Here is a 27,917-nt window from a genome sequence, read left to right as displayed (position 1 = left end):
TTGGCAGTGAAAGAAAGACCCAAACAGTGATGCAGCAGAGCATATTTATTTATTTTCTTCTATAAAACAAAGTACACGGTCAAAGACAGCTGGCAGGATATCTACGGCAACTTAGTTACGTCTTTAAGTCAAAATGCTACATTAAACAGCACGTGTTTAACAATCGTAATCCATCGAGCATGTTGCTACAGTAGTATACGACAGCTGCTGCTATCTTTTGCCTGTACCTTTTTTCCCTCTCAAAACCGGATTTGACATGGAGGGCAATTACCTTTAAAAAAACAAAAAAATTTAGAATGAATGGGTACAATTACAACACAAATCAACCAACCAGCAGGAACACAAAGCTAAACGGATTATACACATCTCAGAGAAATCACATGGATGACATTCTGCCACCTGTATCAAACCCTCCTGATCTTTCCCATTGATCTCTCTGACAAGATTCTCTTCTTATTCCCACCTAGGGGTTTGGATGGAGGATAATCCAGATTAGAGGCAATGTCGGATCCTCTAAATACTGATAATACAAGATTCAGAGCTGTAGTGGAGATTATATGAAGCTTCAGTATGGTTACAAAGCCATGCGCAAGGGTAACCTAATAAAAGACAACCAGTTTGGATCTATTTATATTTGCAGCTGGATTGTACCCTTCTAACCCAGAGTGTGAAAAAATAAATGCATGATCTGTAATTGCCATTTAGGGGGGGCTAGTGCCTAACTTTTTTTTGTATGCATGCAAGCTAGATCTAATCTAAGAGAAAAATGCAATATTAATTTTGGAAAAAATGTATAATTGTCTATCACTGCATACAGATGAAAACATAACAAAGATTAGAGGCATTTTGATTCTTTACAACCTCAATGATCAGCAGATTTCGGATCAGGAAAATGATCATCTAATTGGTTTGGAGCAGGATTCCTTAAGATTGCAAATTAATATTAAAGAACTGACGTTGTTTAAATAAGGTGAAGTTTTGGGGAATTTGTGAAGCTGGATTTTATTTGCAGGAGCAGCGATGTTCTTGGAATAAATAAAATGTTGGTTCAGGACTGAATTTGTCTTCAGTTTTAACAGAAAAGTTCACAAGTTCAAATTTGCTATGCAGACATAAATATAAAACAGAGTGAAACCAGCAGGAATAAACTTCTGTTTGCAAATATGCACTTTTAAAGCACCAACACTTAAAATGCAGATAAATAAGTAGCCGGCTTATACTGCTAATAGCATTATTCATTACTTCTGAGGAAAACAGAAGTGACCATAACACATAAATAGCAATTACAGATCACGGACAGAAAAACAAAAAGTGAGGAAATGAGGGTTGGTTTGGGAATGTCAGCAGGATAAAAGGCTTTTTGCAAGGTTTCTTTTTAAGTATTGTAGTTCAAATACACACTTCTGCAGCCGAACAGGAGAAACAAACGGTAAAAAAACCAAGCAGCAGATCCTTCATGTCAGCATTCTTTACAAACTAAACCACACATTCAAAAATAGCTACATCGGGATAATAAACAAACAAAAGTTGACATTTATACAAATAAAAAGTGCACTTTTCTATGATTAGATTTCAGAGATGGGGTCATACTAACTAATTGCAAACCATATTTCATTTAAAGGGGGAAAATGTTATCTAAAAGTTACAAGATCATACAAACTAGAGAATTATTATTTTCTAAAAGCTTAATTGGGAAATAAACTAGCATAAAATTGAGAAATTGTTTTGCCATGGAAGTATTAAACTGAATGGCAGCCCAGTCCTGTTTTTTTTTTTTTTTTAAGATAAAACAGGTAATAAAAGTCTTCAATAGTTTCTCTTAAAGGTCTCCTTTTTAAAGAAATAAATAAATTAGTAGTTTTAAATAAATAAAAAATCTACAGCCCTCACATTAAAAAAAGCTTTATCCTTTTCAGACAAATTGTTTGTGCGGTGGAAACCCGTCAGTATCAGTCGTCACAATGAAACATCTGACAAAGCGGATTTATTTTTGCATTTATTCAAACAGTGACATGCTTAGAGCAAATTTGTTTTAGGCTGTTTTTGTCAGCAAACCCTCCTGAAAAAAAATAAAAAAACAACTAGAAGAAAACTTCATGGCATTCAAATTATATTAACATCTAAGCTTCAGAAGAGAAAATAAATAAAGTAATTAGAGATAAACAATAAAAGGTACCCTTCCACTTTTGAGGTTCTTTTACATGTACATTGCAATGAATTACATTCAAATGACGTCTCCGCGTACTCCATGGCCTCGGTTAGGAAACACTGGGTTATTCAACAGATACCATCACAAGTGCTATCCAGTTTGCCCTTTCAAATAATCATAAAAAAACAGAAACAAAAAAAACTAAGCTCATACTTTCAGCAGCAAAATCCTCTCAGTAGTGCAACTTTGACTGTTTTTTTTTTTACTTTCATCCTCTCCTCAGCTTGGGCTTAGCATCTCAAACCATTACTGTTACATAAAAACACAACTGCATTTTAATTTATTATAGTTTAAGATAAAAAGAATGTTAGATTCTGTATCGGCTGTCTTGTAAATAAAAAATGTAGTGTGCGTTTTAGCATCCATATTAAGCAAGTAATTGTCTACAAATGAAGCACTAGTGATCTTTATCAAATGGCTGCATAAGAGCAGGTTAGCAAAACAAGCTGAGGGAGTTTGTGTTTTTACTGATACACATTGTCTAAAACCTTCTTCTTGTAGGTGATCATAAATATAAAGGAAAAAAGTTTAGGTTACCTAGAAATGTGTAACAAACAGGGACAGCAGGCAGGGCTTTGGGAGCTCATCCCAGGCAGTGTTGATCTGTTTTACTGGATTGTCTCCTTCAGGACTCATTGGACAGTTTTAATTGTTGGACAGATGTAGTGCTGCTTGTGAGGCTTGGGAGAGGAGGACGGCTTTAAAGGATGAGGGCCCTTGAGGTAGAGCCGGACGTCAGGTACGGATTCAGATACTGTCGAGCCTGTTCTGTCATGAAGAGCTGATCCTCGGTCTTTCCATAAACAACAGCTTCCCATTCGCTGAGCTGCAGGGAAGGTGACTAGTGGTGAGTTTTACTTCTAGCACATTCTCACTGCACTGTATGGCACAAAAACAAGCATTTTAATAAAAATGATGGCCCCACACTGAGAGGACCTCTCCTCATACAAAAGGACTGCTGCTACTGTGATCTGAGGAGTAGGAGGAGTTGGATTCAAACGGGGATATAAGATTAATACATCAATCATTTATGTCTGATTGTTTTACAGCAGTTATAGTGTAACTAAAGTTACTATAAACTATGTATTTATGTGCAACCGCAACTAAAAAGTAGTCCACCAATCCACTCTGCATGGATTTAAAAAAAAACATAATTTTTAGCACTAAAACCACAACTCATAATTCTTTTACACTAAACTAAAATTCCTCAATCCAATCTCAATGCAAAGTAGTCACTGTAATGAACTTTGAATGAATTCCTACAAGCAGTGTTGGTCTTGCTTGGAGAAGATAGGACAACAGTTCTGTTTAAACCCATGGCTTTCATAGCGATTAGACTCTAAAACAGAAATAAAATAACTAGCATCTCAGAGTCCCATTTTTTAAAAATATATAGTGAAAGTCTGATTGTGAGTAAAAGCTGCAATACCCCCAAAAGCAAACAAAAAGTTTGGATTTTTGGGAGTTTCTTCTCAACCCAGAACATAAATTCCATAAAACCATACAGAATGATTTAAATTCCTATGGTAGTTCTGATTATTTTGTTTACTATATTTCCCTTTATTAACAACTAAACACAGAACTCCACACTTTTTTATAAAATTTCTACAGACCAGCTGACTTTATTACTGAATTTAAATCTAAGCGGATCAAAAGACGGTATGCAAGATGATTGACTTGGTATGAACAACAACTAATTACTAAAATTAAAAGCTAAAAAGATATAATCTGCAGAAAGATCAAAACTGAAACATGACTGAAACAAAATGGGAATATTAAATGGGACAGATTGGTTCATTTCCCTCCCAAAAAACTCTGACTTTGGTTCAGAGAACATCCAAATAGTACAACCTCCTTAGATTAGATTTGTAAGGGGGGGGGGGGGGGGGGGGATACTGGTGAGATGGGCCACAGAAAAATAATGAGCTAGCTCCTGGAAAAGTTTCTGGCTGGATTTCAAATTCTGCTCAAGATTTAGTATTTCGTCACCTTTAACGAACTGGCTCATTCAGATAAAAAGTTTGGTTCCACATACCATTGCCGGGGGTGATTTTGGTGCTTTGGGTAAAGACGGCATTTTCTTCATCTCAGGCCTGGAGAAGCAGTGGCCATGGCTATCAACTTCTAATAAGGACTCATCTTTCTTCGAGGTTGACTGCCTAACCTCCTCTTCCTCACTGATGGGGATGACCAGCAAAGAGTTCGTCATCAGACTTTCTTCTGAAACCTGCAGAGAATGAAAAGAGGTAGATGCTGTCGCTACGCACAAAGATACAGCACCTCTTAAAACATATAACAAATAAAACATGTTTAAACAAAATGCAGACAACCTTTATTGGCAACACTGATATGGATGATAGTGATAACCCATTTTCATCTTTTCTGGTAGATTTGATTAAGATTGCTTTTAATAGGAGTTAATGAGTCTGTTCCCTTTTTTTTAAATAAACTTGGGCCCTTTTTAAGCCTTCTTTTGTTTAGATCAGGTTACGTCAAACATTTTAACTCAGGCTCTGACGGTAGTAATTATTAAGTTATGCCATCAGTTTTTTTCTAGTTGCCAGTTCAGTGCAAATCTATTTAACTGTATCGTCTATTTACTACATGCAATGTCTGAGAGTCACTTTACTTTTAGACAGATCACCACAGAATCACAAACCTCCCCAAAAAACAACAGACACCTCCATTTAATATGGCGTGTGGATGTCTGTGAGAAGGTTTTCTGCAAAATTAAAGAGAAAGGTCAGACGGCATTGAGGCCTAATTGGATGCTTAGACCTGTCCCTTGTTTAGACCTGTCCGATGCTTCTACTGCTCCTGTGTTTAATGGCAGAACGGCTTTGCTATATTTGCTGTGATAAGTGGGAAAACACAGTTTTAATATATTTTTAAGTGAGAAAGTACACCTTAAAACATTGTCTGTGCAGTCAATTCATCAAGATTATGTTCCTGCCTTAAAATATAATTTCACCGCTCACACCCCTGCTGCTCTAGACGCGGAGCAGGACCTTTTGATGCGTGTCAACCATTGACTTTGCATGTTAACCAGCTGCTTCTGCTACTCGAATTTGCGTCCGGTGTGAATGTAGCATAAGAGTAGCTCAGGCTGGCAGGTTTAGGGATAACATTGGAGGCATGTGGGAGCACTACAGCATGACGAGACATTGGAATTAGGATGTTTGAGAAAAAAGGGAAATATCCAAAGAATATTTGTGGACATAGTTCAGGAAGACGTGGAGATGGTTGGTGTAGAAGCAGAAGATGGAGGCAGGTGCTCCACTGTCGAGGGAGAAGCTAAAAGAAGAGGTATAAAAACTGACATCTGACCCTGTTTTAAACGAATTCACAATTAGTTGACTTTATTTAAGAAATGTTGATTTTTTTATGAAAATACGCTTAAGTGAAAAACACTTTCAACTCAAAACCTTACTGCCGCACGCTCAAATCTGACAAACGCTACCTGCGGTCTCTTGCTTCAGTCCTTTTCTTCACGTGTTCAACGTTTCTGGGTAATGTGTGCTTGTGATCATTTCTGCCCCGTGCTGGATGGACCATTTGTCGCATCATTACAAGTTTCGTCTGTGTTGTTTTGTTGTTAAAACCGAAAAATGCACCTTTCTCTCATTTTTCAGCCGAAAATTTTCAGTGGCAGAATTTTTGCCACATCCCTAATAATTTTTTAGGTAATTCTGAGTTTTAACATAAACAGCAATTTTTTTAAGTTAGTTGGAAAATTACAACATATTTAGGCAAACCAGTCGTGGATCCCTTCAAGACCGACAAACGCACCTGTGCATCGTTGAGTTGATCTTGGAAGACTTGGACATCAAGATTGTCTTTAACCCAAGGGTCCAGTACAAGAGACTTGCGCACTTTTCTGGCTGGACCGTCCATCTAGATGCATGAATCACACATTTATTCAGAAGGTTACATCAGTGGAATAAAGAAATTTAGAATAACCATACCAAGGATTTTCTAATAAACCTAGAAGGAGGGGGGGTCATAGTCTCACATACATTATGTTTCCATGCTCTGTGGTCTTTGTTGAAGACATCTCTTCCTGTCTCCTGCTTCATGACTTCTAGAATGTCCTCTTCCAGAAACGCCAAAGGCTGTGGCTGCAAAGTGCAGCAGCAGGAGTATAAATGAAAACCACCCAACGGAAGTACAGAAACAGTCAGCTTTATGTTCTGTGCATTACCTCCATCTTCACTGGCCCATGCATTTTCTCCTGGGCAGCCAGAGCTTTTTTGAAGGGTGTAGGTGTCCTTGGGGTTGGGACTGCAATATTTTTACGCAATTTAGGTGTCCTGGAACTAAAAAAGTAAATGGCTTTAACTCCAATATGTTGACATTTTGAAGTTTGTTCTTGCCACTGCATTTATTTACCCATCATTCTCTTTCTGTTTGGGTGTGTTTTCCTTGAGGAGAGGCGTGCTGAGAAGGCCCCTTTGACCGCACACAGGAGTGGAGGTAAAGGTCGGATCAACCAGACTCAGATGCTCCGTCAACGATATGTTGAAGCACTGCGATGACAAAGACACGGTAGTTAAACCAAAGTCTGAAGCAACATCTCTATAATCGTTGTAAGAGGGTGTACAGGTCGTAACAAGTGAAGACAGACATCTTGAACTTACTCCTGAAGGGGTGAATGGATGTGACTTTGGAGGAGTTTTCTTGGGAGAGTTTGAGATATTTTCCAAGAAGGAAGAACAAAGAGGTTCTCCCCTGTTTCTCTTTTTATTCTTCCCACTGGATAAGTCCTTGTCAGGTTTAAAGGGGTTGATAGGTGTCTGTGAGGAACCAGCCAACAAACCATATGGTGCACAATTCCCATGATGGCCTGGGATGGTAGTGGGATTGTTGACACAGTAGTCTACTTGGTTGTAAACTGTCCTCTCTGGTAAGAGATCAGCGAAACCTTCTTGGTTGTGTCTGGGAGGTGATGTTTTTGAAAGATCAAAATTGGCCACATTGCTCCATGTTCCAGTGTCCTATTGGAAAAAACAACAAACACAATTATCAACACAATTTGATCACAATTTCTGTTGATCAAAACGATCAACACAATTATTCTGTTGTTTTTACTACTGTAACTCACTGAATCAAGGAGCTCCATGGTCTCTGCAAACTCTGGAATGGTCTGAAGGCTGGAGAGCACAGCGCTGGCCTCTGCCGACAGGAACTTGCTTGGAGAGACTGGACGCTGTTTAGGAGGGGCAGCTGGGACCACCGGACCTCTCCAGGACCCTTTGTCTGGCTGCTCCTCCAAACTGCTGCTGCTTGTGGTCATCGAGTCCTCAGACAGACTATCTGACCATGATGGATATGGCTCCACACTCTGAGGATCAGGAAACGGAAAATGAAATGCAATAAAGGAAATTTCACATGGGTAGTTTGCAGAACAGCGGTGATGGTAAAAACATATTATACAACTTGGTCATTTAAATGGTGTAAAGGGGTCAATTATTGTATGCAGCAGATCACAAAATAATTCACACCGCTCAACCTTTTTCAGATGTTGCAACATTAAATCTAAATTTGGTATTATTTACAGTTGTTTATAAATAAAAATAAGTAAAGTGTGGTGTGCTTTTGCATTATGCCTGACCTGAGACAATACTTTGTGCGACCACATTTTGCTGTGGTAACTGATGTTTAGGGGGGTATGTCAGCGCCAGCTTTGTCCCTCTTTTTCTTAGCAATACCTCTAGTTTAGTCAGAACAGGACAGCCGCTCCATTAAATAACCCTGTAATCTATTGTACGATATTGGGGCCAAAATTAATACTATTATGCACCCAATGATATCTACTTCCTTGGAGCAGCAGGCTATATCCATTTGGAAGTCAGCTATTGATCTGATTAAAGGCTGGCACCGTTAACCAAGTGGCAGGCACTGGCTAATGAGAAGCTGGAGCTGGTAAATAGGAGCAGCCAACTCTGTTAGCTTTGTTAGCATTGGATAGGCTGGCAGTAGCGTTAGCTAGCATGCTTTGGCTGGTTATTTACTATAATAGAAAAACAAAGCTTAAGTTGGCTTACAACTGCAGCTTTCGATCATCTAAAGGGTTATTCCTAGCCTAGTAAACTAGCCCCACTCACCAGCGGCCAAAATTATTTTTGCCTGCGGTCAATGCCCCAGGCCCTAGAACTGCCGTGCCAATCACAACACAGAGATGTGTTTTAAATTTCTGGATGCAAAGAGGGCAGGGTTTTGAGGGCGTGATGACAAAGCTGCGCGAAGCTGGAGAAATCACAAGGAAGACGGCAACAACTATTGAACAGTTCTCGTTTGACTCAGCTTTGGAATCAGTCTTGGAAGGATTAGACTTGGTTTTCGTTGAAACGTGAGCAGGAAGAGGCTCTACGCTCATTCATTCTTAAGAAGGACGTATTCGACATTTTACCGACAGGCTGTTTGTTTACACTCCCCTACCAGCTTTCTGTCGTGCTTCCTACGTCACAGTCAGTTGTGCTTATTGGTCAGAGCGTTGGCCAATAGGCACAGACATGGCTTGAAAGACAACGGGTTGCTCTCATCAACAATCTTCCGATGACTCATTTATCGGGGCCAGACTAAATTACACATCTCACATTTAGTCTGGTTTATCAGGCTAGGTTATTCCACTAGTTTTCTCACAACATTAGGCTTGTTTATTTTGCTCTAATTTGTAAACTACTGTACTTAGGCTCTTCAAAGCTGTATTATATTATTCTAGACTAAAAGGAGATTATCAAATCCTGTTTGGAATTTGTTAAACCTTTAGGAATTGGCTAGGGTAGCCAGCCTACGGCTATTATCAGTTTGTCTAACACCAGCTTTTCTGATGCTAACGCCAGTCTATCCAGTGACAACATCAGCCTTTCCAGTGCCAACATCAGCCTATCCCATGCTAACGCCAGCCTATCCAATGCCAATATCAGTCTTTCCAAAGCCAACATCAGCCAATCCAATGCTAACGTCAGCCTATCCAATGCTAACGCCAGTCTATCCAATGCCAACATAAGTCTTTCCAATGCCAACATCAGTCTTTCCAATGCCAACATCAGCCTATCCAATGCTAACTAGGGTTGTCAAAAGTATTGATACTCAAAAAAGTATTGATACTGAAAAGTTATATCCAGATACAATACTCATTTTCAAAAGTATCGATACAGTGCTACCACCAGTGGCACCTAAACAGTCATTCATCTAAAGTGCAGAATAGAGGAAACTGCACTTTCTGAACACTGTGTGATTGAATAATTCTGTGCACTTTTTAGTTTCAGACTTTTTTTGTAACAGGTGCAGCTGCTGAGAATGATTTTAGTTTCTTAACCGGTTTGGCTAGTGTCATTGCTATGTGTGCAAAGCATAGCCAAGTAAGGAAAACTTAATTTATATTTGGAGGTTTTTTATCAAGCTTGCTTAATACTGTGCACAGCAAACAACCTCAAAATATTGTTCTTATTGTTTATTGTATTTATTTATTGTATTTTAATTATTAATCAAAACATTTCTGTTTAAATTTGGAGTTTTTATCCTTGTGGTATCGAAAATGGTATTGAGTATTGAATATTTTCCTTAATATCGGTATTGAGTTGAAAAGTTTAGTATCGTGACAACCCTAATGCTAACGCCAGCCTATCCAATGCTAACGCCAGTCTATCCAATGCTAACGCCAGCCTATCTAATACTAACTCCAGCCTATCCAATGCCAGCTTGTCCAATTCTAACACTAGTGTTACTGCCCGATCCGTCCCGGAAGCACGATCCGTACCATATCAGCTCATTTGCACAAGCGCAACCAGATATACATCTGGGTTTCCATAATTCATGGAATTACGGTACTAAAATTACTTATTTCTATCATTAACTCACTAAAGAATGCTAATATACACCTTTAGAAAAAGTTTTTGTGATTTTTCTGAGACAATTTAGATGCTTCTTACATATTCTCTGTTTAACTACTTGTGACGTCATCATCTGACATGCTTTCCTGCTTGAGAAATGTACCCTGACAGCATGATGCTGCCTCCAACATGTTTCCTTCCGCTGGGATATTGCATTCATGGTCATGAGCAGTGTTAGTAATTAGTTACATGAATGCAGGTTAAAACGTCCTTTTATAGCCTCCTCTGACTAGCCTCTTTACTGTAACCCTTTATCAAGTTGCTTCTGTGCTTAAGGGGGCAGTGGCTAGCTATGTCTTTGCAGGCTTCTAGTGATGTCATAGTCTTCTTTTTGATGATGGATTCAACAGAAAATTTGCATTTTGTTTTATGACCTAACCCAAATTAACTTCTCTGCAGTTCTTATCCCTGACCAGATCTGTTTACCTTGGGTCTTCATGCTGCGTAGACTGCGGTTAAATCACACTTTATAAGTGTATTTAACCGCTTATAAATATAAGTTAGATATGCACATCACACATTTATGATTTTTATTTTTAAACATTGTGCAGTTTTTGAAAAAAAAAAGTCCCTTCAAGATCACAAATTTTGCATGTGCAACATGTTGCAGATATTGAGGGGCACGATTAAGTGGATGACTGGAAAAGTTAAGTCTTGGCAGAGAAACAGCAGATTTAAACAACAGGGTTAGAAAACTAGTGGTTAATGTATGAGGGATGGGTTTAGGGGCAAGAGGAGAGGATGGAGAAACTTCATGGGGGAAACTGAGTTGCTATAGGAGGTGAGGTGACTACCAAGCACAGCTTTGGGACAACTTTTAGGAAAATATGAGATGGGAAAATATTTTAACATAGCATAGCAAGACAACAGGCTATTGGATCAAATCTTGTGCTCACACATATACTCAGGAAAAAAAAGCTCATCATGGAAAATCAAACATTAGAAATTTGATTTCTTTCTATTCTTATATCACACAACCTAAAAATAAAGTAGTTATCAGATTTTTGTTGATTTTAAAATGAGCTTTTTTTTTTTAAGTATTCAAGCTTCAAACCCACACAGGCTGATAACTACGTCTGCTAAAACACACATACAAAGTGTGTTCTTACACGTGAACCTCTGCACTGCAATTGTGGCTGGACTTCCCTCTCTGCTGACATAAGCAGCAGCTCAAGCTCCTTAATTCTCTGTTCTCTCTCAGGATCATCCAGGCCGGATGACTGGAGTGTACGAACACCAAGAAGGAGAGTTCAACAGGAAGAGAGGAAAGAGTTACGAGAGTTAAGACAATCAAAGACAGGGGACAAAACACAACAAATTTACAGACATTGATTGCTCGGTGTTAGGTGAAACAAAAACAGGACCGTCAAGTGTTTGATTGGCTTGATTTGTCCGAAGTTAGCGAAACAATGAGCAAGCGTAATAATAAAGATAAGAAAATAAGGAGAAGTTGGTGTATGTTCATGCATTTTTTGTTCAAGTACAAAGACTCACTGATATGTAGCAGGAATTTTTAGGAAGGTCGTCCATGTGTCTGCTGACAGGATCGTAGGAAAAACTACCCACCTGCAAAATGCGATGTAAAGCTAAAAAGGTGCTCAGAGCAAATACTTTAAAGAGATTGTGAAGCAGAGGCTGGAAAGTGTACCTGGTTAGGAGCTGCCGCAGGCAGGGGAGAGTGAACACAATGCTGGGGCTCTGTCTGAGGACCGGATCTGCCGTTACGCCTTTTCCCATTGCCAGAGGAGCTGAAGGTCTTGCAGCCATCTTGCAGGTAACCCTCCTGCTCCACTTTCCTCCTCATGGTGGAATTCCAGTGGTTCTTGATGGAGTTGTCCGTACTGTGAGGGAAAGTTTAGAATTTTTAAAATGTACAGCCAAATTCCTCTCTGATTGGAAGAAGGAGGCAGCATTTACCGTCCAGGAAGCAGCTTAGAAATCTCTGCCCAGCGGTTCCCGAGCCGTTTGTGGGCTTCATAGATGATGCGATCCTCCTCTTGAGTCCACGAGGACTTCTTCACCTCCGGGTTCAGGTGGTTGTGCCAACGTTCGCGGCACTGTTTGCCAATCCTCCCTTGCAGGTGCTTTGCAATGACTGACCATCTCTTCGGACCATATTTGTGCACCAGGTCGATGACCTGTACAAAAACCAGAACATGAAAACTCAACTGTTTAATCCCTAAACAGCCTTCTCTTTATATCATTCTTTTACAGTTACAAAAAATTGGAGTGATAACATATTTTTTAACCCATGCAGTCATGCATAAAGAATTCTCCTGCTGAAAAGAATTAGAGGCGTTCAGAGGGTGGAGAATGTAGATGCAGCAATGCTTGGTTTTGTCCTATTTTGTCAAGACTAAAAAAATGCTGTGATGTCATGTTTGGCTGGTGGGGCTATTGCTAATAGCTCTGATTAGATATAAGTAGATGTTTTAGTGCTTGGATTGACTAAGGAATAATTCATGGTATCTTTTTTGCATTAGTGATCTGCAAAGGGACAAACAATCGAGAACTGAACTAAAGCACCTTGCAAAATTAGTGACTTTAAAGGGATTTTTGTTTGTTTGACTTGCATTAATGTTTGGCTTTAAGATTGAAAAATATAAAAATACCGGATTAAATACTCTTGCATTTCAAAGTAGCAGCTTTGTAGAGCTTCTTATGGTAGCAATGGAGCATAAGGAACGAAAGAAAAGAAGAGATTTTGCACATGTGCAGAGTTTAATTACACTTAAGGTTAATAATATGCTGCACACTGTGGGCTTAATGTTCGTACAGTTCTAAAGGAGCTTTAATGACTTCCTATCAATTTCAGAATCCAGTTCAAGAACCCTGTCATGCATCCACTGTTTTTAATTTAGTGTATATTATGTGATAATGTGTATTTTGACTGTTGTAGTGTCCTTTGGTGTCCTGAAAGGCTCTTTAAATAAACTGTAATACTATTATTACACTGTTCCTTTACATCCTTTCAAACAGCATCCATCTTTCTCCCTAATGATCTATTCATTAATCCCTCCTGATTTCCATACCAGGAACTCCCAGCTCTACTTACCTTTTGATCCTCTTCTTTTGTCCAGGGTCCTTTTACCAGCTCTGGATTGAGCACCTTCTGCCAGCGGTGCTGACACTGACCATCTGTCCTCCCCTGTGGTAACAGACAGGTGAAGTTTTAAAAAAACAGCTCATCACTGTAAACCAGAAGCTGTACCTACTGGGACTTTGCAGCCATAGGTGACCTAAAGCAAACGATTAGAACTCTGAAGGTCAAAGCATTAATGAAATGTCATTCTTGAGAATTAGAAAAAAAATACTCACTGGGAAAAAGGTGGCTATTAACTTCCAGGATTCGGTTCCATGCTGATTGACAAGCTTTTTCAGTTTGTCGTCCTTAAAAGGAATGAAAAGAATCCTTGTTTTCAGGCTGAGTGTTTCATTAGACAAACACTTCAAGAATCCTTTGCATTCTTCTTAAATACAGAGCTGTATTTTAGCCCCCTTACAGGTCTCTTAAGATTTTGCCTTTTTTCCTCTTATACCTAAAGTTTAAGACTGTTTCATGTTGTTAAACAGGTTTTAATATTCGATAGAGATCATGTGAAACAACAAAAACAGTTTTAAAAAAAACAACTTTGTTTATTTAGAGGAAAGTGATCCAAAAACACTTTTAGTTAAGTCTTTTACATCAATTTGGGAGATCGGGTCCCGCTTTTCTGTGAATTTTTTTATTTTTATTTTTAGGCATGAAAGTTTTTTTTTATGATTAATAGGCCTCTCTGAAGTTGTGATAAAAATGATCTAATAGGTGGATTTAGATATAAAGTTTGACTAGGTCATTGCAAAACAATTACTTTGAGCCATTCATAAGTGAACTCTATATTATTGTCCTACTGGGTAACTTGAGAGTGTTTTAGCTGAAGGTTATGAACTTAATGCCGGAGTTTTCTATTCCTGATTACCCTTTATAGAGCAGAATTCATGGTTTCATTCATCACAGCCCTGAAGCAACAAAGCAGCTCCTGACTATCACACCACTGACATTATAATATGATGTCAGTTGTTTTGTTTTAGCTGTATTATTTTAGCTTTATGCTAGATGTAACTGGATACCTATCTTCCAAATATTTCCACGTTGGTGTAATAAGTCCACGCAGCCCTTTTTTAAAGTCTCAGGGAATATTTATACAAGACAAGGTTTTTTTTTTTTTTTTCTTTTTGATCAGAAGTGGTTTTAACCTTAGACCCCTGTCACGGAGGCCATTTTATTCGCTTTTTGTCCTTTTTTTAAATCATGAACATGGCCCATATCAAAGGCCAATGTGTTCAGCGGTGATTTAGATGTTGTTCTGGGTTCTCTAATCACCTCTCAGATAAGCCAATACTAGCAATGCTCTCTGCAATTACATATAACCCTGGGACACTTTCAAAACTGACAGATATCCTAGACTTTTTTTGAATGCCTTTATTTGGAAGGAGGGTGTTTTGTGTTTTAAGATCTTATTTCATGTTGCCACACAAGTCCTACTTAAGTCATTTCTAGATTCAGTGGATCAGGTGTGAAGCTGGTCAGAGGCAAGTGAAACTAAAATCAGCAAATGTGGTTATTCACAGTAAATTAATGATTAAATAAGAGAGGATACACAGAACCAGGTTGGATTGAATGACTGAATAACGTACTTAGAAAAATGTAAAAACTGTTATTTTGATGTACTTTGGTATTTTGACTCCCTATTAAAGTTCATTTGGTGATCTGAAACAGGTTTAAAGCTTACACATTGGGGCCCATTAAACGGTTTAAACAAGCTAACATTCAACACAGATCACTATTCAATCATCATAGAGCCTGTTTCTATTTAAGCTCTTGTATTCTCAGACCATGCCTTACATCTTTATTTTTAACCTCTTACCTCATCTCGGGACCATTTCACTTTGCACACGAGCTTTTTGTCTTTGCTCTTCTCTTTACTCTCTGGATCTGTGAAGAGGAGCTCTTCATCCTCATCAAGGCTGCAATCACAAAAAAATAACATTGCAGAAATACTGTAATGAAAGTGGACAAGTCTCGAGAAGACTCCTATAAATTAATGCAGCATCACAGCAGGTTCATACAAATAAAGTTAAACCTAGCTATTAGCTACACAAAGACAGGAAAAAATACCAAAGATGCACAAAATGAATCCAGCTTAGAACAAGTTGTATTTCTCTGCATTGTACTAATAACAAATAAAGAAAGAAACCCCATACAACCCATGATGAAATGTAAAGATTTGCTTTCTGTTTTTCCTTGAAGGCCTGACCTCCCAATTCAGCCTCAGTCTGAGTTAACGAACATAAAAGAGAGGACACCAGCGCAGCAGCTTTGGAGGGTGGGCTATCGGATTACCTCTGAGTGTGGAGTTACTGTTGAACATGACAAAAGTTGTAAAGGTGGAGAAGAAAAGATTATCCCATGCAAACAGTGTTTTACTCACAGGGGCGCAGGAGTGGGTGTTGATGAGGTGGAGGTTCAAAAAGTAACAAAAGCAAACATAACCTTCTGGCTCATAAACTGAAAGCAACCTGTCAATCAAAGTATCTACAAACTCGTCCTGGATTCACTTTTTGCCATTTTTTCAGCTTTAAATGATCCAAAAGATATCAGACCATGTTTTGGACTTAAAGTGTCTGCATCCTTGAATACTATTAAGCTGAGATATAAATGTATAGGTAAGTTATTACCGTAATAAATGTTGTCATATTTATTAAATAAAACAATCTCATTTCAACGCTTTAAATGTCTTAATCTAACAGAGCCTGCCTCTGTGTAAATAAACCAGATCATGCTAACACAACTTTGCCTTTTGCATACAGGAATAATTAAACCCAAGTCTGGTCTGCTTATCATCTGCAACTCTAATTTGTTATAAAATTGAGAAGACATTTAGAAGAGAGGAGATTGAAATAGTTTTCAAGCTTTATATGGATGTAGGCCTCGACAGATTACCAGTTTCTCAAATCATTTTTTTGTAGTGCAGGTCAGTCTGTTTAAAGAAGGCTGCAGGGCCTGCAACCAAATCCTTTATAAACAAGGGAGACCAATTCAGCAGTTCGAAGATATTTCCACTAGAGAAAAACATGGACAGTCATGGTGGGGCAACCATAGGGTCACCTTCCCTTATCCTTTTTTAGGGGACATTGCTTTAGAGATAATATTGGCAAACTGCCAGTGAACTATCTATAAAGCAGCTGATTACAGGGTGGCTAGTGAACAGATAGCCTGACTAATTGAGCAGCTACCATTAGGTTTATAGAATTCTCTCATGTTGTAAGAAGAAGATTCAAAACTCAACACAAAAGCACTTAAAATGTTTTATGTTTACTTATTCTGTTTTTGTTGACATAACCCTATGTATTAAAATCAAAGCAGCAAACATCAATCTAACATGTATCCAAAGCAGTATGAATAATAACAATAATTAAGGTAATAAGATAATTTTATACTATATCTTTTTTATTGTTGTCCATAGAAACACCACATATCATATTTAATCGAGATAATCCTAATGTACAATTTTTTTTCACAAAGGCATATAGAAACTTCTAGGTAGGTATTTCAGATGGCATAATTACAGCACTGTCTCTCCATAATTATTGTTTGTGAAAAATTACAGCTGCTACTGCATGTAATATTTATCTGAAACATGTTTTTTCAAACTAATTTACTTATTGAAATTATTGTCATGATTAATCTATTTCAAAGCATCAGGTTTTCCCTTATATTTAGGTTCCACATATCTCTCTTCATTTTGTGTTATTTTTGGTGTGCTACCACAAATTCTCACTGTTTATGTTGAGCTCAGGCTAAACACAGCGTCCTTGTTTCAGCTTTTGCCGTTCTAAATAAACGGCAGATTAAAAAAAAATAGCTTTTATGTTTCCAAATTATGTTATTTTTTAAATTTTACAATGATGACAGTAACATGTTAATAATGGCAATAGTTTAATATATATATAAATTTCTACCTTATTTGTTGCATCTATTCTAACCTGGGATAACCTAGACCCATTAATGTCTAGTCTGATTTGGGGTGTTTTTCATAACATAGATTACCTTAAAAATGCCCTTGGAGCCCCAGCCTTATTATATAGCTGTTACTAATGCTCTTTCACACTAGCAGAGCCTCATTACACATTACTGTGTAGTTGTTACTGTCTACTTATGTTCTAAGGACAGTACATTTCTGCTGTACAAGTGCAATAATCCAAGTCAACAACTATGTAGCCTTCCCTTAGCTCCCTACTGTGCAGATATTTTTATATCTAAAGGAAAAATATCCCAGGACATAACAGACTTTTTTTTCTTTTTTTAATGCTTTTTTCTACTATAAACACTCTTTTATATTGTCTTTTGTATTTTTATCTTTAATGGCATCTTGCTTTAACTCTTTGTACTCTGTATAAGCTACTTGACCCAGAATTTCCCTGAACGAGTAATTAAAAGGGATAAATAAATTTGAGTCTAAGTCTAAGTGCATTGGTACTTTTCGCATGGTTAAGGTCGTGTAATTAAATATTTTGTCTTTTTAATTTGGATTGCTGCCATTATTTCAGCTTTTAATTCGATGTTTGTTTGTCAACTTAACCATTTTCCATATTCTATGCAGGGTTGTTCATTAAAAATATCTATTTTTGCTATTTACATTAGCCATTGTTTATTGTAATCTAATTCCATGCGCAGGTGCAGCTGTGTTGTTTTCTAAATTGACGCCCTCTTACAGGAAAATGACCGAGCCTGATGGTGACAGCGCTCTATTATTGAAACCGAAGGCACCTACCTGAGTGTTTTGGCGTTGTCCATTGCAGCCGTTGGGACGGTTGAACCTCTTCGAAGACGAACCCGTGTTTGGCAACGCTCTAAAATGTCGCATTAATAATCGTCTATCCATAGAAACCGTTGTTAGTCATCTGTCAGAGGCCGGTGCATTCAGTTAGTAGAGTGCGGCTAACCAGCGAGAGCTAGGTGGAAGCAGGGTTACAACATATTTACAAACAACCGTTATTTGATAACATTGTTCCAACTTAAAAAAAAAAATAACAAACGTCTTTTGATCGTCCTACGGCTCGTGTCTCTTTAAATGCGATGTCACGACACGAAGAGCTAATATTTATTCTGAGGAACTAACTGACTTTCCTAGCTACCTTTCTGATATGTTCCTAGCAGCGTCTCCTCTCCGTCTGTAACTTGTGCGGCGTTATAATTTTTGTCCATCCCGCCGATTCTCGCGCCCACCCCTCTGTGCAGGCGGCCTCGTCGTTGATTGGATAAGAGGCAGAGCACTGTAAAACGATTGGTTACTGCTTTAGGAGCACTCTTCGCTCATTAGACAAAACTTCTAAATGGGCTTATTTCATTGGTTAGAAATTTGAAGAGGCGGGTTTTCAGTTACAGGACTGCGCTGTCATGTACAGCAGAATGGGTCTTTTCATTCAGAATGAGGGCCCTGGAAATAGGTTGTGCGGGACTTCTGAGGGGGTTTCTTTGGGAGGGTTGTTTTTTTTAGGTGTTTATTTTAGAAACATTCTTTTACTTGGCAAACTCGATTAATGTTAATGTTAAAGTTAATTTACTCTTAGTAATTTGCCTCAAAGGAAAACAAATTGTATAGATTTTTTACACACAGAGGGATATTGTTCTGCTTATTTCAGTTGAAACATGTTCCCTGCTTAAATGTATTATGCTCTAAACATTAAGTCCACCTCGTGTTGCTCTGAGTTAACATAGACACTGATCACCATCAAGCTTGATCCCTTGCTTTTTATTTTATGGAATTAATATTTTTAAGATAAAAAATAAATTATGGTTCAATCTCTAAACACACCGTTGTCAGCAAAATGTATACATTTTAATAGTAAAAAAAACATTAAAATAATAGTAATTGAATAATGTACATTTCCTTTGTAAGTGATCATCGTTTAAGCAGGATACTGTCCTTTGAGATTAGTTTTTGTGTCTCATTTAGACTATTTTAGGCATCACCAGCAACAACTAAGGGATTTAACAACACCTCCTTCCATATTTCTATTTCCTTTTGGATACAGCACCATTAGTTTTTAAATGGTTATAATGTCTAATTTGGAGCAAAGTCCATGAAAATGATTAATAAAGGATACAATCATTTGTAATACAAAGAGGCTAGATCTGTATGCATCTATATCACATGTGTAAACTTCCATTACTATCAGACTAAGGGATATTTAACCTGTTCTATACGGCCTGAAGTCCTCTGATATAATCTCCCTGGCCAAGAAACCTTATGTTATCAGTGTCAATTTCTACCATTGAGTTTCACTATCTCCAGGGGATGATATAGTGGTTTGTAAAACAAGTAGGGGTCATATCACCTCACTCCTCCCTCCATTTATGACCTACACTGCTGGTTTGCTACAGGAAAAGATCCAGTGAAGAGGTAGTAGTCATAGCCATTTAGGCTTGTTGCCTCATTTAGAGCCATCACCTGGTGCCCAAACTGATGCTCTCTGGTCTTCTATTTTCCACCTATACATAGATCAGGAGCTGGTTGAATTCAGAGTTATAGTAGGTCCAGACACATCAATGGTTCTGAGCATCAGCATTGGCTTCCCACAAGGATTTTTGGAGATAAACTGTATAAATTGGACCTTTGGGGCACAAGTTAGTGTGCAAATCTTGACATTTTTGTATAAAGTTCTTTGTTTCTGCAAATTTTGGCCTAAAAAATTCTTTGATCTTTGATTTACCTCTGAAGTTGAAACTAGGCAATCGGAATAATGTAATTTCTCTCATGGTATTTCCCACTTTGGTGAAATTTTTAAAAATTATTTGGGGGATGGATTATGATTTTACCATGGGTTTAGTTACACATCAAAGGCCCATATCATGCAAAATTCCTCTTTACAGCTCTTATGCTATTACTTTATCAAAATCATGCCCAACATTTCACTCTATAAATGCGTCTCTGAGAAATTATCAGAATCTCTGCTCTCTGAACAGCAGCATCTTACGCTGGAAAAATAAGGGGCCATAAACATCTTTTGTAGAAAAGTGTTAACTCTCCATGAAGCACCTACCTTGGGTGCGCTGCGCTTGCACAAAAAAAAAAAAAAACACACCCTCTTTCCCTGATTAATGAGCAGTGATGTGAAGAAAGAGCTAATTTCTCATTTCTGCTCAAAGTTGAGACAAAGTGGCTCTTTTAGCTCCTATTCTTTACAGTGACAGCAACTTTTCTGTTATTAGGTATTTCATGAAAATGTGTTTTTCATGAAATACCGTGTTTTTCATGAAGGGCCGAATTGCCATCAGTGGTGCTTGACAGCAATGTCATAAAATGGCAGCTAATCCTTTAAAGAACTTTTTTTTTTTTCTCAGGTTGCAAGAAAACCGCTAATAATTCATAAAAAGCAATATTTCATATAATTAAAAGTCAGTGTATCAGCTGTCCTAAGAGTTCACTAGGTGTTGAGCTAACCTTCTTCATAATGCAAGTTAAAGAGAAAATATCTCTTTTTCTCGTTGCATTTTACAAAGCAGTAATATTTAACAAAAGTAGGCCTTTGTAAAATATTTTTTAATATTTAAACTGTCAGTGTTTCACTGTTACAATGTTACAATGTTTTGTAGTAACAGCTTTAGTCTGGGAGTGTTAAATCGTTGGAATTACCTTCTCTACAGACTTAACCCTTTATTGGGCAAGTTACCGTTTTTGATCACTTGCATACTCCCTAGAAATGGAGCCCCCCTTCGTTCCTCAGTGAGATCTAAAAGCGCAAGATCTACAATTTGCAAAGATACTGCTACATGGCTGTACATTTTATTTTGGCATTTGACCAATTAGATGAGCCCTTGAATGATATATTACCTACTGTAAATTAAGTTGGAAAAAAGAATAACAAGTCAAGAAAAAAGGTAAAAAGCTAATTGAAAAGTTAAAAAGTAAAGCTAAAGGCTTAAATAAGCCTCTAAGGTTATGTTGTACCTAAAATAAATGTGTTTCTTTCACTATCAGAGTGTTTTTCATAAATATCTTACAGAAACACTTTTGTTATTTTTCTTAATATTCAGGCAAGTTGGTGTTTCTTGTTATTACTTTGAAATTATTTTTTGCCATCAAAATTTCCATATCTTTTGAATGTTACAAAGATAATAAGGTTGTGTCCTGGATTCCAATAACGCACTACAAAAATTATCTAAAAATTTGTGAAAAAATGTCTTTAAATAAGTGTATTTAACCTTAATTTGAGTAGGTAAAAAAATCTCCCCGTGGAATTTTTTAACTTAAGTCTCCCAGTAGGAGGAGCATTTTTATCCTTAAAATCAGATTATTTGATATTATGCACTTGAAATAGGAGACTACATACACTTTTTTTCCTTATTTTAAATGTAAATATTCTTATTCCATTTGCAAAGTGTCGCACTTACCTGCTCAGTTCAAGAAACAATGCACGAATTTTGAGGGAAAATTACTTAATTTAGATATTTAAAGTCTTTCAATGAGTGCCCTATAAAATGTTAACGCTCAAAAATTTAAACATGAACATTCTGAGAATTCCTGAAACTGAACACATGATTCCACCTCATCTTTCAATAACTGCCGTGCCTTAGGATTAAATGAACTTATTTCTGAATTTATTAATAGTCAATCTGCGGTAGTACTAATTATAATAAGTTTGAGAACCATTAGTGGGTAAGTAAAGTTGCTGCTTTGTCAGTTCAGTAAATGGTCATTTGCTGTCCTCTAGTGGACACATTCCTCAACGTTGAGTCATTCTGGATTTTGTTTATTAAGAGAAATGTATCACTAATAACATAAATTGGTCCATGTTTTTATATATATACACTCACCGGCCACTTTATTAGGTACACCTGTCCAACTGCTCGTTAACACTTAATTTCTAAGCAGCCAATCACATGGCGGCAACTCAGTGCATTTAGGCATGTAGACATGGTCAAGACAATCTCCTGCAGTTCAAACCGAGCATCAGTATGGGGAAGAAAGGTGATTTGAGTGACTTTGAACGTGGCATGATTGTTGGTGCCAGAAGGGCTGGTCTGAGTATTTCAGAAACTGCTGATCTACTGGGATTTTCACTCACAACCATCTCTAGGGTTTACAGAGAATGGTCCGAAAAAGAAAAAACATCCAGTGAGCTGCAGTTCTGTGGGCGGAAATGCCTTGTTGATGCCAGAGGTCAGAGGAGAATGGCCAGACTGGTTCGAGCTGATAGAAGGGCAACAGTGACTCAAATAACCACCCGTTACAACCAAGGTGGGCAGAAGAGCATCTCTGAACGCACAGTACGTCGAACTTTGAGGCAGATGGGCTACAGCAGCAGGAGACCACACCGGGTGCCACTCCTTTCAGCTAAGAACAGGAAACTGAGGCTACAATTTGCACAAGCTCATCGAAATTGGACAATAGAAGATTGGAAAAACGTTGCCTGGTCTGATGAGTCTCGATTTCTGCTGCAACATTCAGATGGTAGGGTCAGAATTTGGCGTCTACAACATGAAAGCATGGATCCATCCTGCCTTGTATCAATGGTTCAGGCTGCTGGTGGTGGTGTCATGGTGTGGGGAATATTTTCTTGGTACTCTTTGGGCCCCTTGGTACCAATTGAGCATCATTGCAACGCCACAGCCTACCTGAGTATTGTTGCTGACCATGTCCATCCCTTTATGACCACAATGTACCCAACTTCTGATGGCTACATTCAGCAGGATAATGCGCCATGTCATAAAGCTGGAATCATCTCAGACTGGTTTCTTGAACATGACAATGAGTTCACTGTCCTCAAATGGCCTCCACAGTCACCAGATCTCAATCCAATAGAGCATCTTTGGGATGTGGTGGAACGGGAGATTCGCATCATGGATGTGCAGCCGACAAATCTGCGGCAACTGTGTGATGCCATCATGTCAATATGGACCAAACTCCCTGAGGAATGCTTCCAGCACCTTGTTGAATCTATGCCACCAAGAATTGAGGCAGTTCTGAAGGCAAAAGGGGGTCCAACCCGTTACTAGCATGGGGTACCTAATAAAATGGCCGGTGAGTGTATATATATATATATATACAAAACGAAGCTGTCAGGATCCTCTGTGACTTCTATGAAGAAGACGAGGACCAGCTGAGGAGGAAACAAAAAGTCTTCCACTCAAGATTTCCTTCAAAAGATCTCAACAAAATCATTGCCATACTCATATCTGCAACCTTTGAGAAGATTTTACAAATCTATGCAACACTGCCAGTAACAACAGCTTTTGTGGAGAGATCTTTTTCAATGCTGACAATGATTAAGAACAAACTAAGAATTCTGTGTGGAGAAAAATTGCTTTAAATTCCATTGAATTCATTTTTTTATATATATATATATATATATATATATATATACCGCCAATTCAATTCACATGTCATCTCAAGGCACTCTACAATTCAACCAGATCATACAGTCAAATTGATTCAGAGTTTTCTATCTAAGGAAAACCTGTTGATTGCATCGACTCATTAACTCAAAGCAATCCTTCACACCAAGAATTCTTGTAAGAACAGTGGAGAGGAAAAACTCCCTTTTAACAGGAAGAAACCTGCAGCAGAGTCAGATTCAGATTTAACTTTCCCGCCTGCTCCTGCTTGCAATTGATTGAAAAACATTCCAATCAAACACAGCGAGCTCATTAGGCTTAGACAACTTTTATTTTATTTACTTGTCATTTTGTATACACAGATTGTATAAAAAAAAAGGAAATTTTATTTAGTGCAGCTTTTCAGACAGAAAATGAACATTTCCATTCCATAAAGTGCAGCAGTGATCAAATATTAAACAGTGAGGGAGAAGCTTACAACAGTGCATTACAACTGGATAGCTTACAATACTTAAAGACACGGCACCAAGGAGGATGATCCCTTAAAACAGGAAACACACAATGATAACACTGCTAGGACAGCGAGCAGTGCCATGCGCCACACAAAGTGTCTTTTTTTTCTACTTGAGCTCCTGCCCCCTAAAATGTCTGTGCAACCCACTGGGTATAAAATGTTTGACTTAAAAATCTTTATGTTTTATGATAATGGTTTCAAGTAAGATTTATTTATTTACTCATTTATTTTCAATTTAAAAACACTTTAAGTAAGGCAAAGGTTCCTCCAGTAGGTGATATTGTTGATTCCTGATAGACCAGTGCTTCTTAGTTGTGGAGAGGCAGGAATTACCCCTCCTACACAGAAAATAAAAGTCCAAGTTAGTTCTATGTTCATTGTGCAATCTAAAAAAAAAACAGGAGGAAGCAAGTCAAAATGCAACTATTTTATCAAGATCAAAACGAAAGTCCCTCATACATTAAATCACTTGACTCCCCTAAGAAGACAACAATTATGAAATAATGTCTAAAAATAGGGAAAAAATTCAACATTTAGGAAAGGTCATAGGATAATATTTAAAGGAATCAGACTTGTGACTTCTTCTAATCGGTGTTAATTTGAGGATGGTAACGATACATCTTCAGCAGTCTACTAAGTTTTACAATCATTACTGATTTCAGCGGATCATTTGAGTAAAACTAAAATGGAGTCAGACCAGTTTGGATGATTTTCCTGTTGGAAGTCAAACTCATGTCTCAGACTCAAGACATCTGCAGTCTCAACAGCTTTTCTTCCACGATTTACATTTCCCCATTAACTCTGATTACCTTACCAATGCTACTGCCGTCTATATGTTTGAGTGTATGGATGCTTTTTAATTGTTTTTCTTCATCTGTACCATCATTCCTTCTCCATACGATGTTTTTCCAGTAAGTCAAAAACGTTCAATTAATCACACTTTTTTTTTTGGTTCCCACATGTCAGAGGTCTCCAAACCTGTACGCAGGGAGCCACTGTCATTTATAGTTCTGCTGCATTTACAGTTCTGTGAAAAAGTATTTCCCCCTTTTTTTGGATTGAGCTCTATGTAGTATTTATAATCTTTATCTTTATACTGCATCCTCTAAGTCATTGTGGTTAGAAAGATAAACTGCATTTTGATTTTCAGTACATATACAGTAGGGTGAGTTGAATATAAGAAGAGTAATTATGAAAACCGTTGAATGCCCTAATGGAATACTGTAAATATTTTCCTCACGTTAATTATTAAAACAAGTCAAAATATTTTTTAGCATGAGATTGTTTATTTGATATGCAAATTAAAGTAATGGTCAGTTGTTGTTTCTTTCTTAACTGATACTAATTTTAATCTGCATAAATCTTACCTATTTTCAGTGTTGTATGTTTTTCTGAAATCATGCTCGGTCACATTTTTACAATAATTTTGTAAACCTGCTGATGTTTTTCTTCACCTTTCTAGCTTGAATTTTCCTCATGTTTTACAGGGTACTGCTGTAATAAATCAACTGTATGTTAAATAGCTTATTTATTTATTATTAATAATAGTATTATCCTCTCAAAACTCGTTTTAAAGTGTTTACAAATAATAACTCAGAATGCATGAAAATTACACTGGTTAAATGTTTACCAAAATAGACATGTTAGACATCGAAAGCTTAGATTCTCCACAATTTAACCACCTGTTGATTTTATGGACACAGCGAGCACCAAAGCACAATTAATACAGATATAGCAGCATGTCAAAATGTACCATGACAAAGCAGCCACAACAAGCAAGCATGTGTTTATAACTGATGTTCAAAAAAGACCTATAAAAAAAAAAAAAAAAAAAACTTTGAATCTTGCTTTACCCTCTTAACATCCACCTCATTTAGGGTAATCCTAAGGTTTTAGGTAATTCTGGGTTTTAAGAGGTTAACTGATGCAGCTTGGGTGTTTTACTCACCCAATTTTCATGTTTATATTCAGAAACTAGAAGGTGTTAGTTTTCAAATAATGAATCACACATGTTATTTGGGCTTACAGTTCCTAAATTATTTGCTTTTCCATTTGGGTGTGCAAAATAGGCAAAATTAGGTGGATATTAAGAGGTTATAACTGCACAGAGTTGTCTTTTTTTAGATGTATTTTATATTTTTGCTGTAAAGTTGTGCTCTTTTCATATGATAAGTTTTGTATTGTAAGTTTTTTTTCTGTTGTGTACTTGTATTTACCACTGTGAGACCCTAATTCCCCTACTGTTTTGTGTCTTTTTAACTGGTACATCTGTCTAAGTTCCTAAAAGAATTAAGGTATAAGCAAAATTGAACGTAGTTATTTTCATCTCCAAAATAAGATACCGAATTGAATCATCCCTGATAATAGATAAGAGAAAGACTTTATTTTTCACTAGGAAGAAAGTATCTAGTGATTTAAAATTGTATTTGTATAAACATGATTTAGAAAGAGTAAAGGAGTTTAAGTTTCTGGGTTTGTGGATGGATGAAAAACTGACCTGGAGTAGTCATATTCAAAAAGTAGTAGATAAGTGTAAAAGAGTTTTAAATGTTATGAGGTGTTTGGTGGGGAGAGAGTGGGGCGCTGAGAGGAAAGCGTTAAAATCAATATATACGGGTTTAATAAGATCTGTATTAGATTATGGCAATCTGGCATTTGGATCAGCATCAGAAACACTTCTTAAAAAATTAGATATTATTCAGTTTCAAGCCTTGAGGTTGTGTACAGGAGCCATCAGAACAACTCTGATCTCAGCTCTGTTAGTTGAAATGGGGGAAATACCACTTTTCCTTAGAAGATTACAGTTAAGATGATCTTACTGGAGTTATTTAAAGGGTCATTATAAAAACCATCCATGTCAAGAAATTTTAAAACCTAGTTGGGAAAAAGGGAAAAAGACTTTAAAATCCTTTGGTTGGGAGATAGAAAATGATGTTAAAATTTTTCAGTTATCATCCATAAAAATGAGTGATACAGTTCCTCTGCCACTGGTTCATCCAACTCTATTTAATGAAATCATTGTGGACTTATCATTGTTGAAGAAGAGGGAAAAAGGAAATTTTTCAGAATCTTGCTCAGTCCAATCATATATAGAAAATAAATATTTTGGTTATGTTCAAGTGTATACAGATGCATCTAAAAGCCTAAGTAACAACAATGGGGTGTCATTTATCGTCCCAGAATTTAATATTAAAAAATGTAAGAGGATTTCTGATGACGTATCAGTGTTTACAGGGGAAATGATGGGAATTATTTTGGCTTTGAGTTGGATTGAAGATGTTCGTCCTCTAAGAAGTTTAATTTGCTCTGATTCAAGCTCATCATTATATTCAATTAAAAATAATCATTCCAATAGTAGACCAGACCTTCTATTGGAGATTCAGTTAATACTTTATAGAATTCAGACCATGGGATTAATTGTCATTTTTACATGGGTTCCATCTCATATATGAGTAATAGGAAATGAATTGGCAGACAGATATGCAAAACAAGCTTCAAAAAACAGTTGCATTGAGATACTGATTCCATTTAGTAAAGAGGAGATAAAATCTATTATAAAACAAAAGGTTAAGGAAAGATGGCAGAAGCAGTGGGAGGAGGAAAGAACTGGTAGATGGCTTTATAGCATTCAAAGGAAAGTTGGGGTAATGAGGGGAACAGGAAGAAGTAGAAAAGAAGATAATATCATATCCAGGTTACGTTTTGGTCATACAGGCTTAAACAGTACATTATTTATAATGGGAAGACATCCATCAGGAAATTGTGAATTTTGTTTTCAAGAAGAGACAGTAGAACATGTTTTGTTGTTTTGTCCAAAGTACTCTCAGGAGAGAAGGAAATTAGAATATCGACTTCTAAAGAATAAGTTACAATTAAAAATATCAGATATGTTGGGATATTGCTCCTCTTCTGAATATT

The 27,917-nt window shown here is 37.2% G+C and overlaps 1 protein-coding gene across 3 annotated transcripts; it reads right to left on the bottom strand.

Annotated features, from left to right (window-relative positions):
• Window positions 1-27: 27 nt before the first annotated feature.
• On the bottom strand, window positions 28-18,338 carry mybl1 (v-myb avian myeloblastosis viral oncogene homolog-like 1). Of its 3 annotated transcripts, none has more exons than XM_038293765.1 (16): window positions 17,919-18,338; window positions 15,012-15,111; window positions 13,423-13,494; window positions 13,160-13,252; window positions 12,022-12,242; window positions 11,753-11,945; window positions 11,599-11,670; window positions 11,214-11,324; window positions 7,311-7,550; window positions 6,847-7,203; window positions 6,599-6,735; window positions 6,411-6,519; window positions 6,226-6,327; window positions 5,999-6,103; window positions 4,245-4,436; window positions 28-3,035 (listed from the first exon to the last, which is right to left on the bottom strand). In XM_038293765.1, exons 1-16 carry the CDS (start codon window positions 17,939-17,941, stop codon window positions 2,910-2,912), a joined length of 2,253 nt encoding a protein of 750 aa, XP_038149693.1. In that variant the 5' UTR covers window positions 17,942-18,338; the 3' UTR covers window positions 28-2,909. The 3 variants fall into 3 exon arrangements, with proteins under 3 accessions (XP_038149693.1, XP_038149692.1, XP_038149694.1); XM_038293764.1 differs by having other exon boundaries at window positions 6,411-6,525; window positions 17,919-18,337; XM_038293766.1 differs by lacking the exon at window positions 11,214-11,324 and having other exon boundaries at window positions 6,411-6,525; window positions 17,919-18,337.
• Window positions 18,339-27,917: the final 9,579 nt, after the last annotated feature.

Source organism: Cyprinodon tularosa, unplaced genomic scaffold (assembly GCF_016077235.1).
Source record: "Cyprinodon tularosa strain WSP-4 unplaced genomic scaffold, ASM1607723v1 ctg33, whole genome shotgun sequence".
In the NCBI taxonomy this organism is placed as follows: domain Eukaryota; kingdom Metazoa; phylum Chordata; class Actinopteri; order Cyprinodontiformes; family Cyprinodontidae; genus Cyprinodon; species Cyprinodon tularosa.
The sequence above is the reverse complement of the archived record's forward strand: the minus strand, read 5'-3'. Positions and strand labels throughout refer to the sequence as shown.

Excerpts from the sequence above, each read along its gene's own strand:
- mybl1 (XM_038293764.1), bottom strand. The coding sequence starts at position 17,941 with ATGGACAACGCCAAAACACTCAG. Across the intron at positions 7,551-11,213 it reads TGCAGTGCAGAGGTTCACGT|AGTGTGGAGCCATATCCATC; the intron begins GTAAGAACACAC and ends CCTGATCCTCAG. Across the intron at positions 6,736-6,846 it reads ATCCATTCACCCCTTCAGGA|TGCTTCAACATATCGTTGAC; the intron begins GTAAGTTCAAGA and ends TTGTCATCGCAG.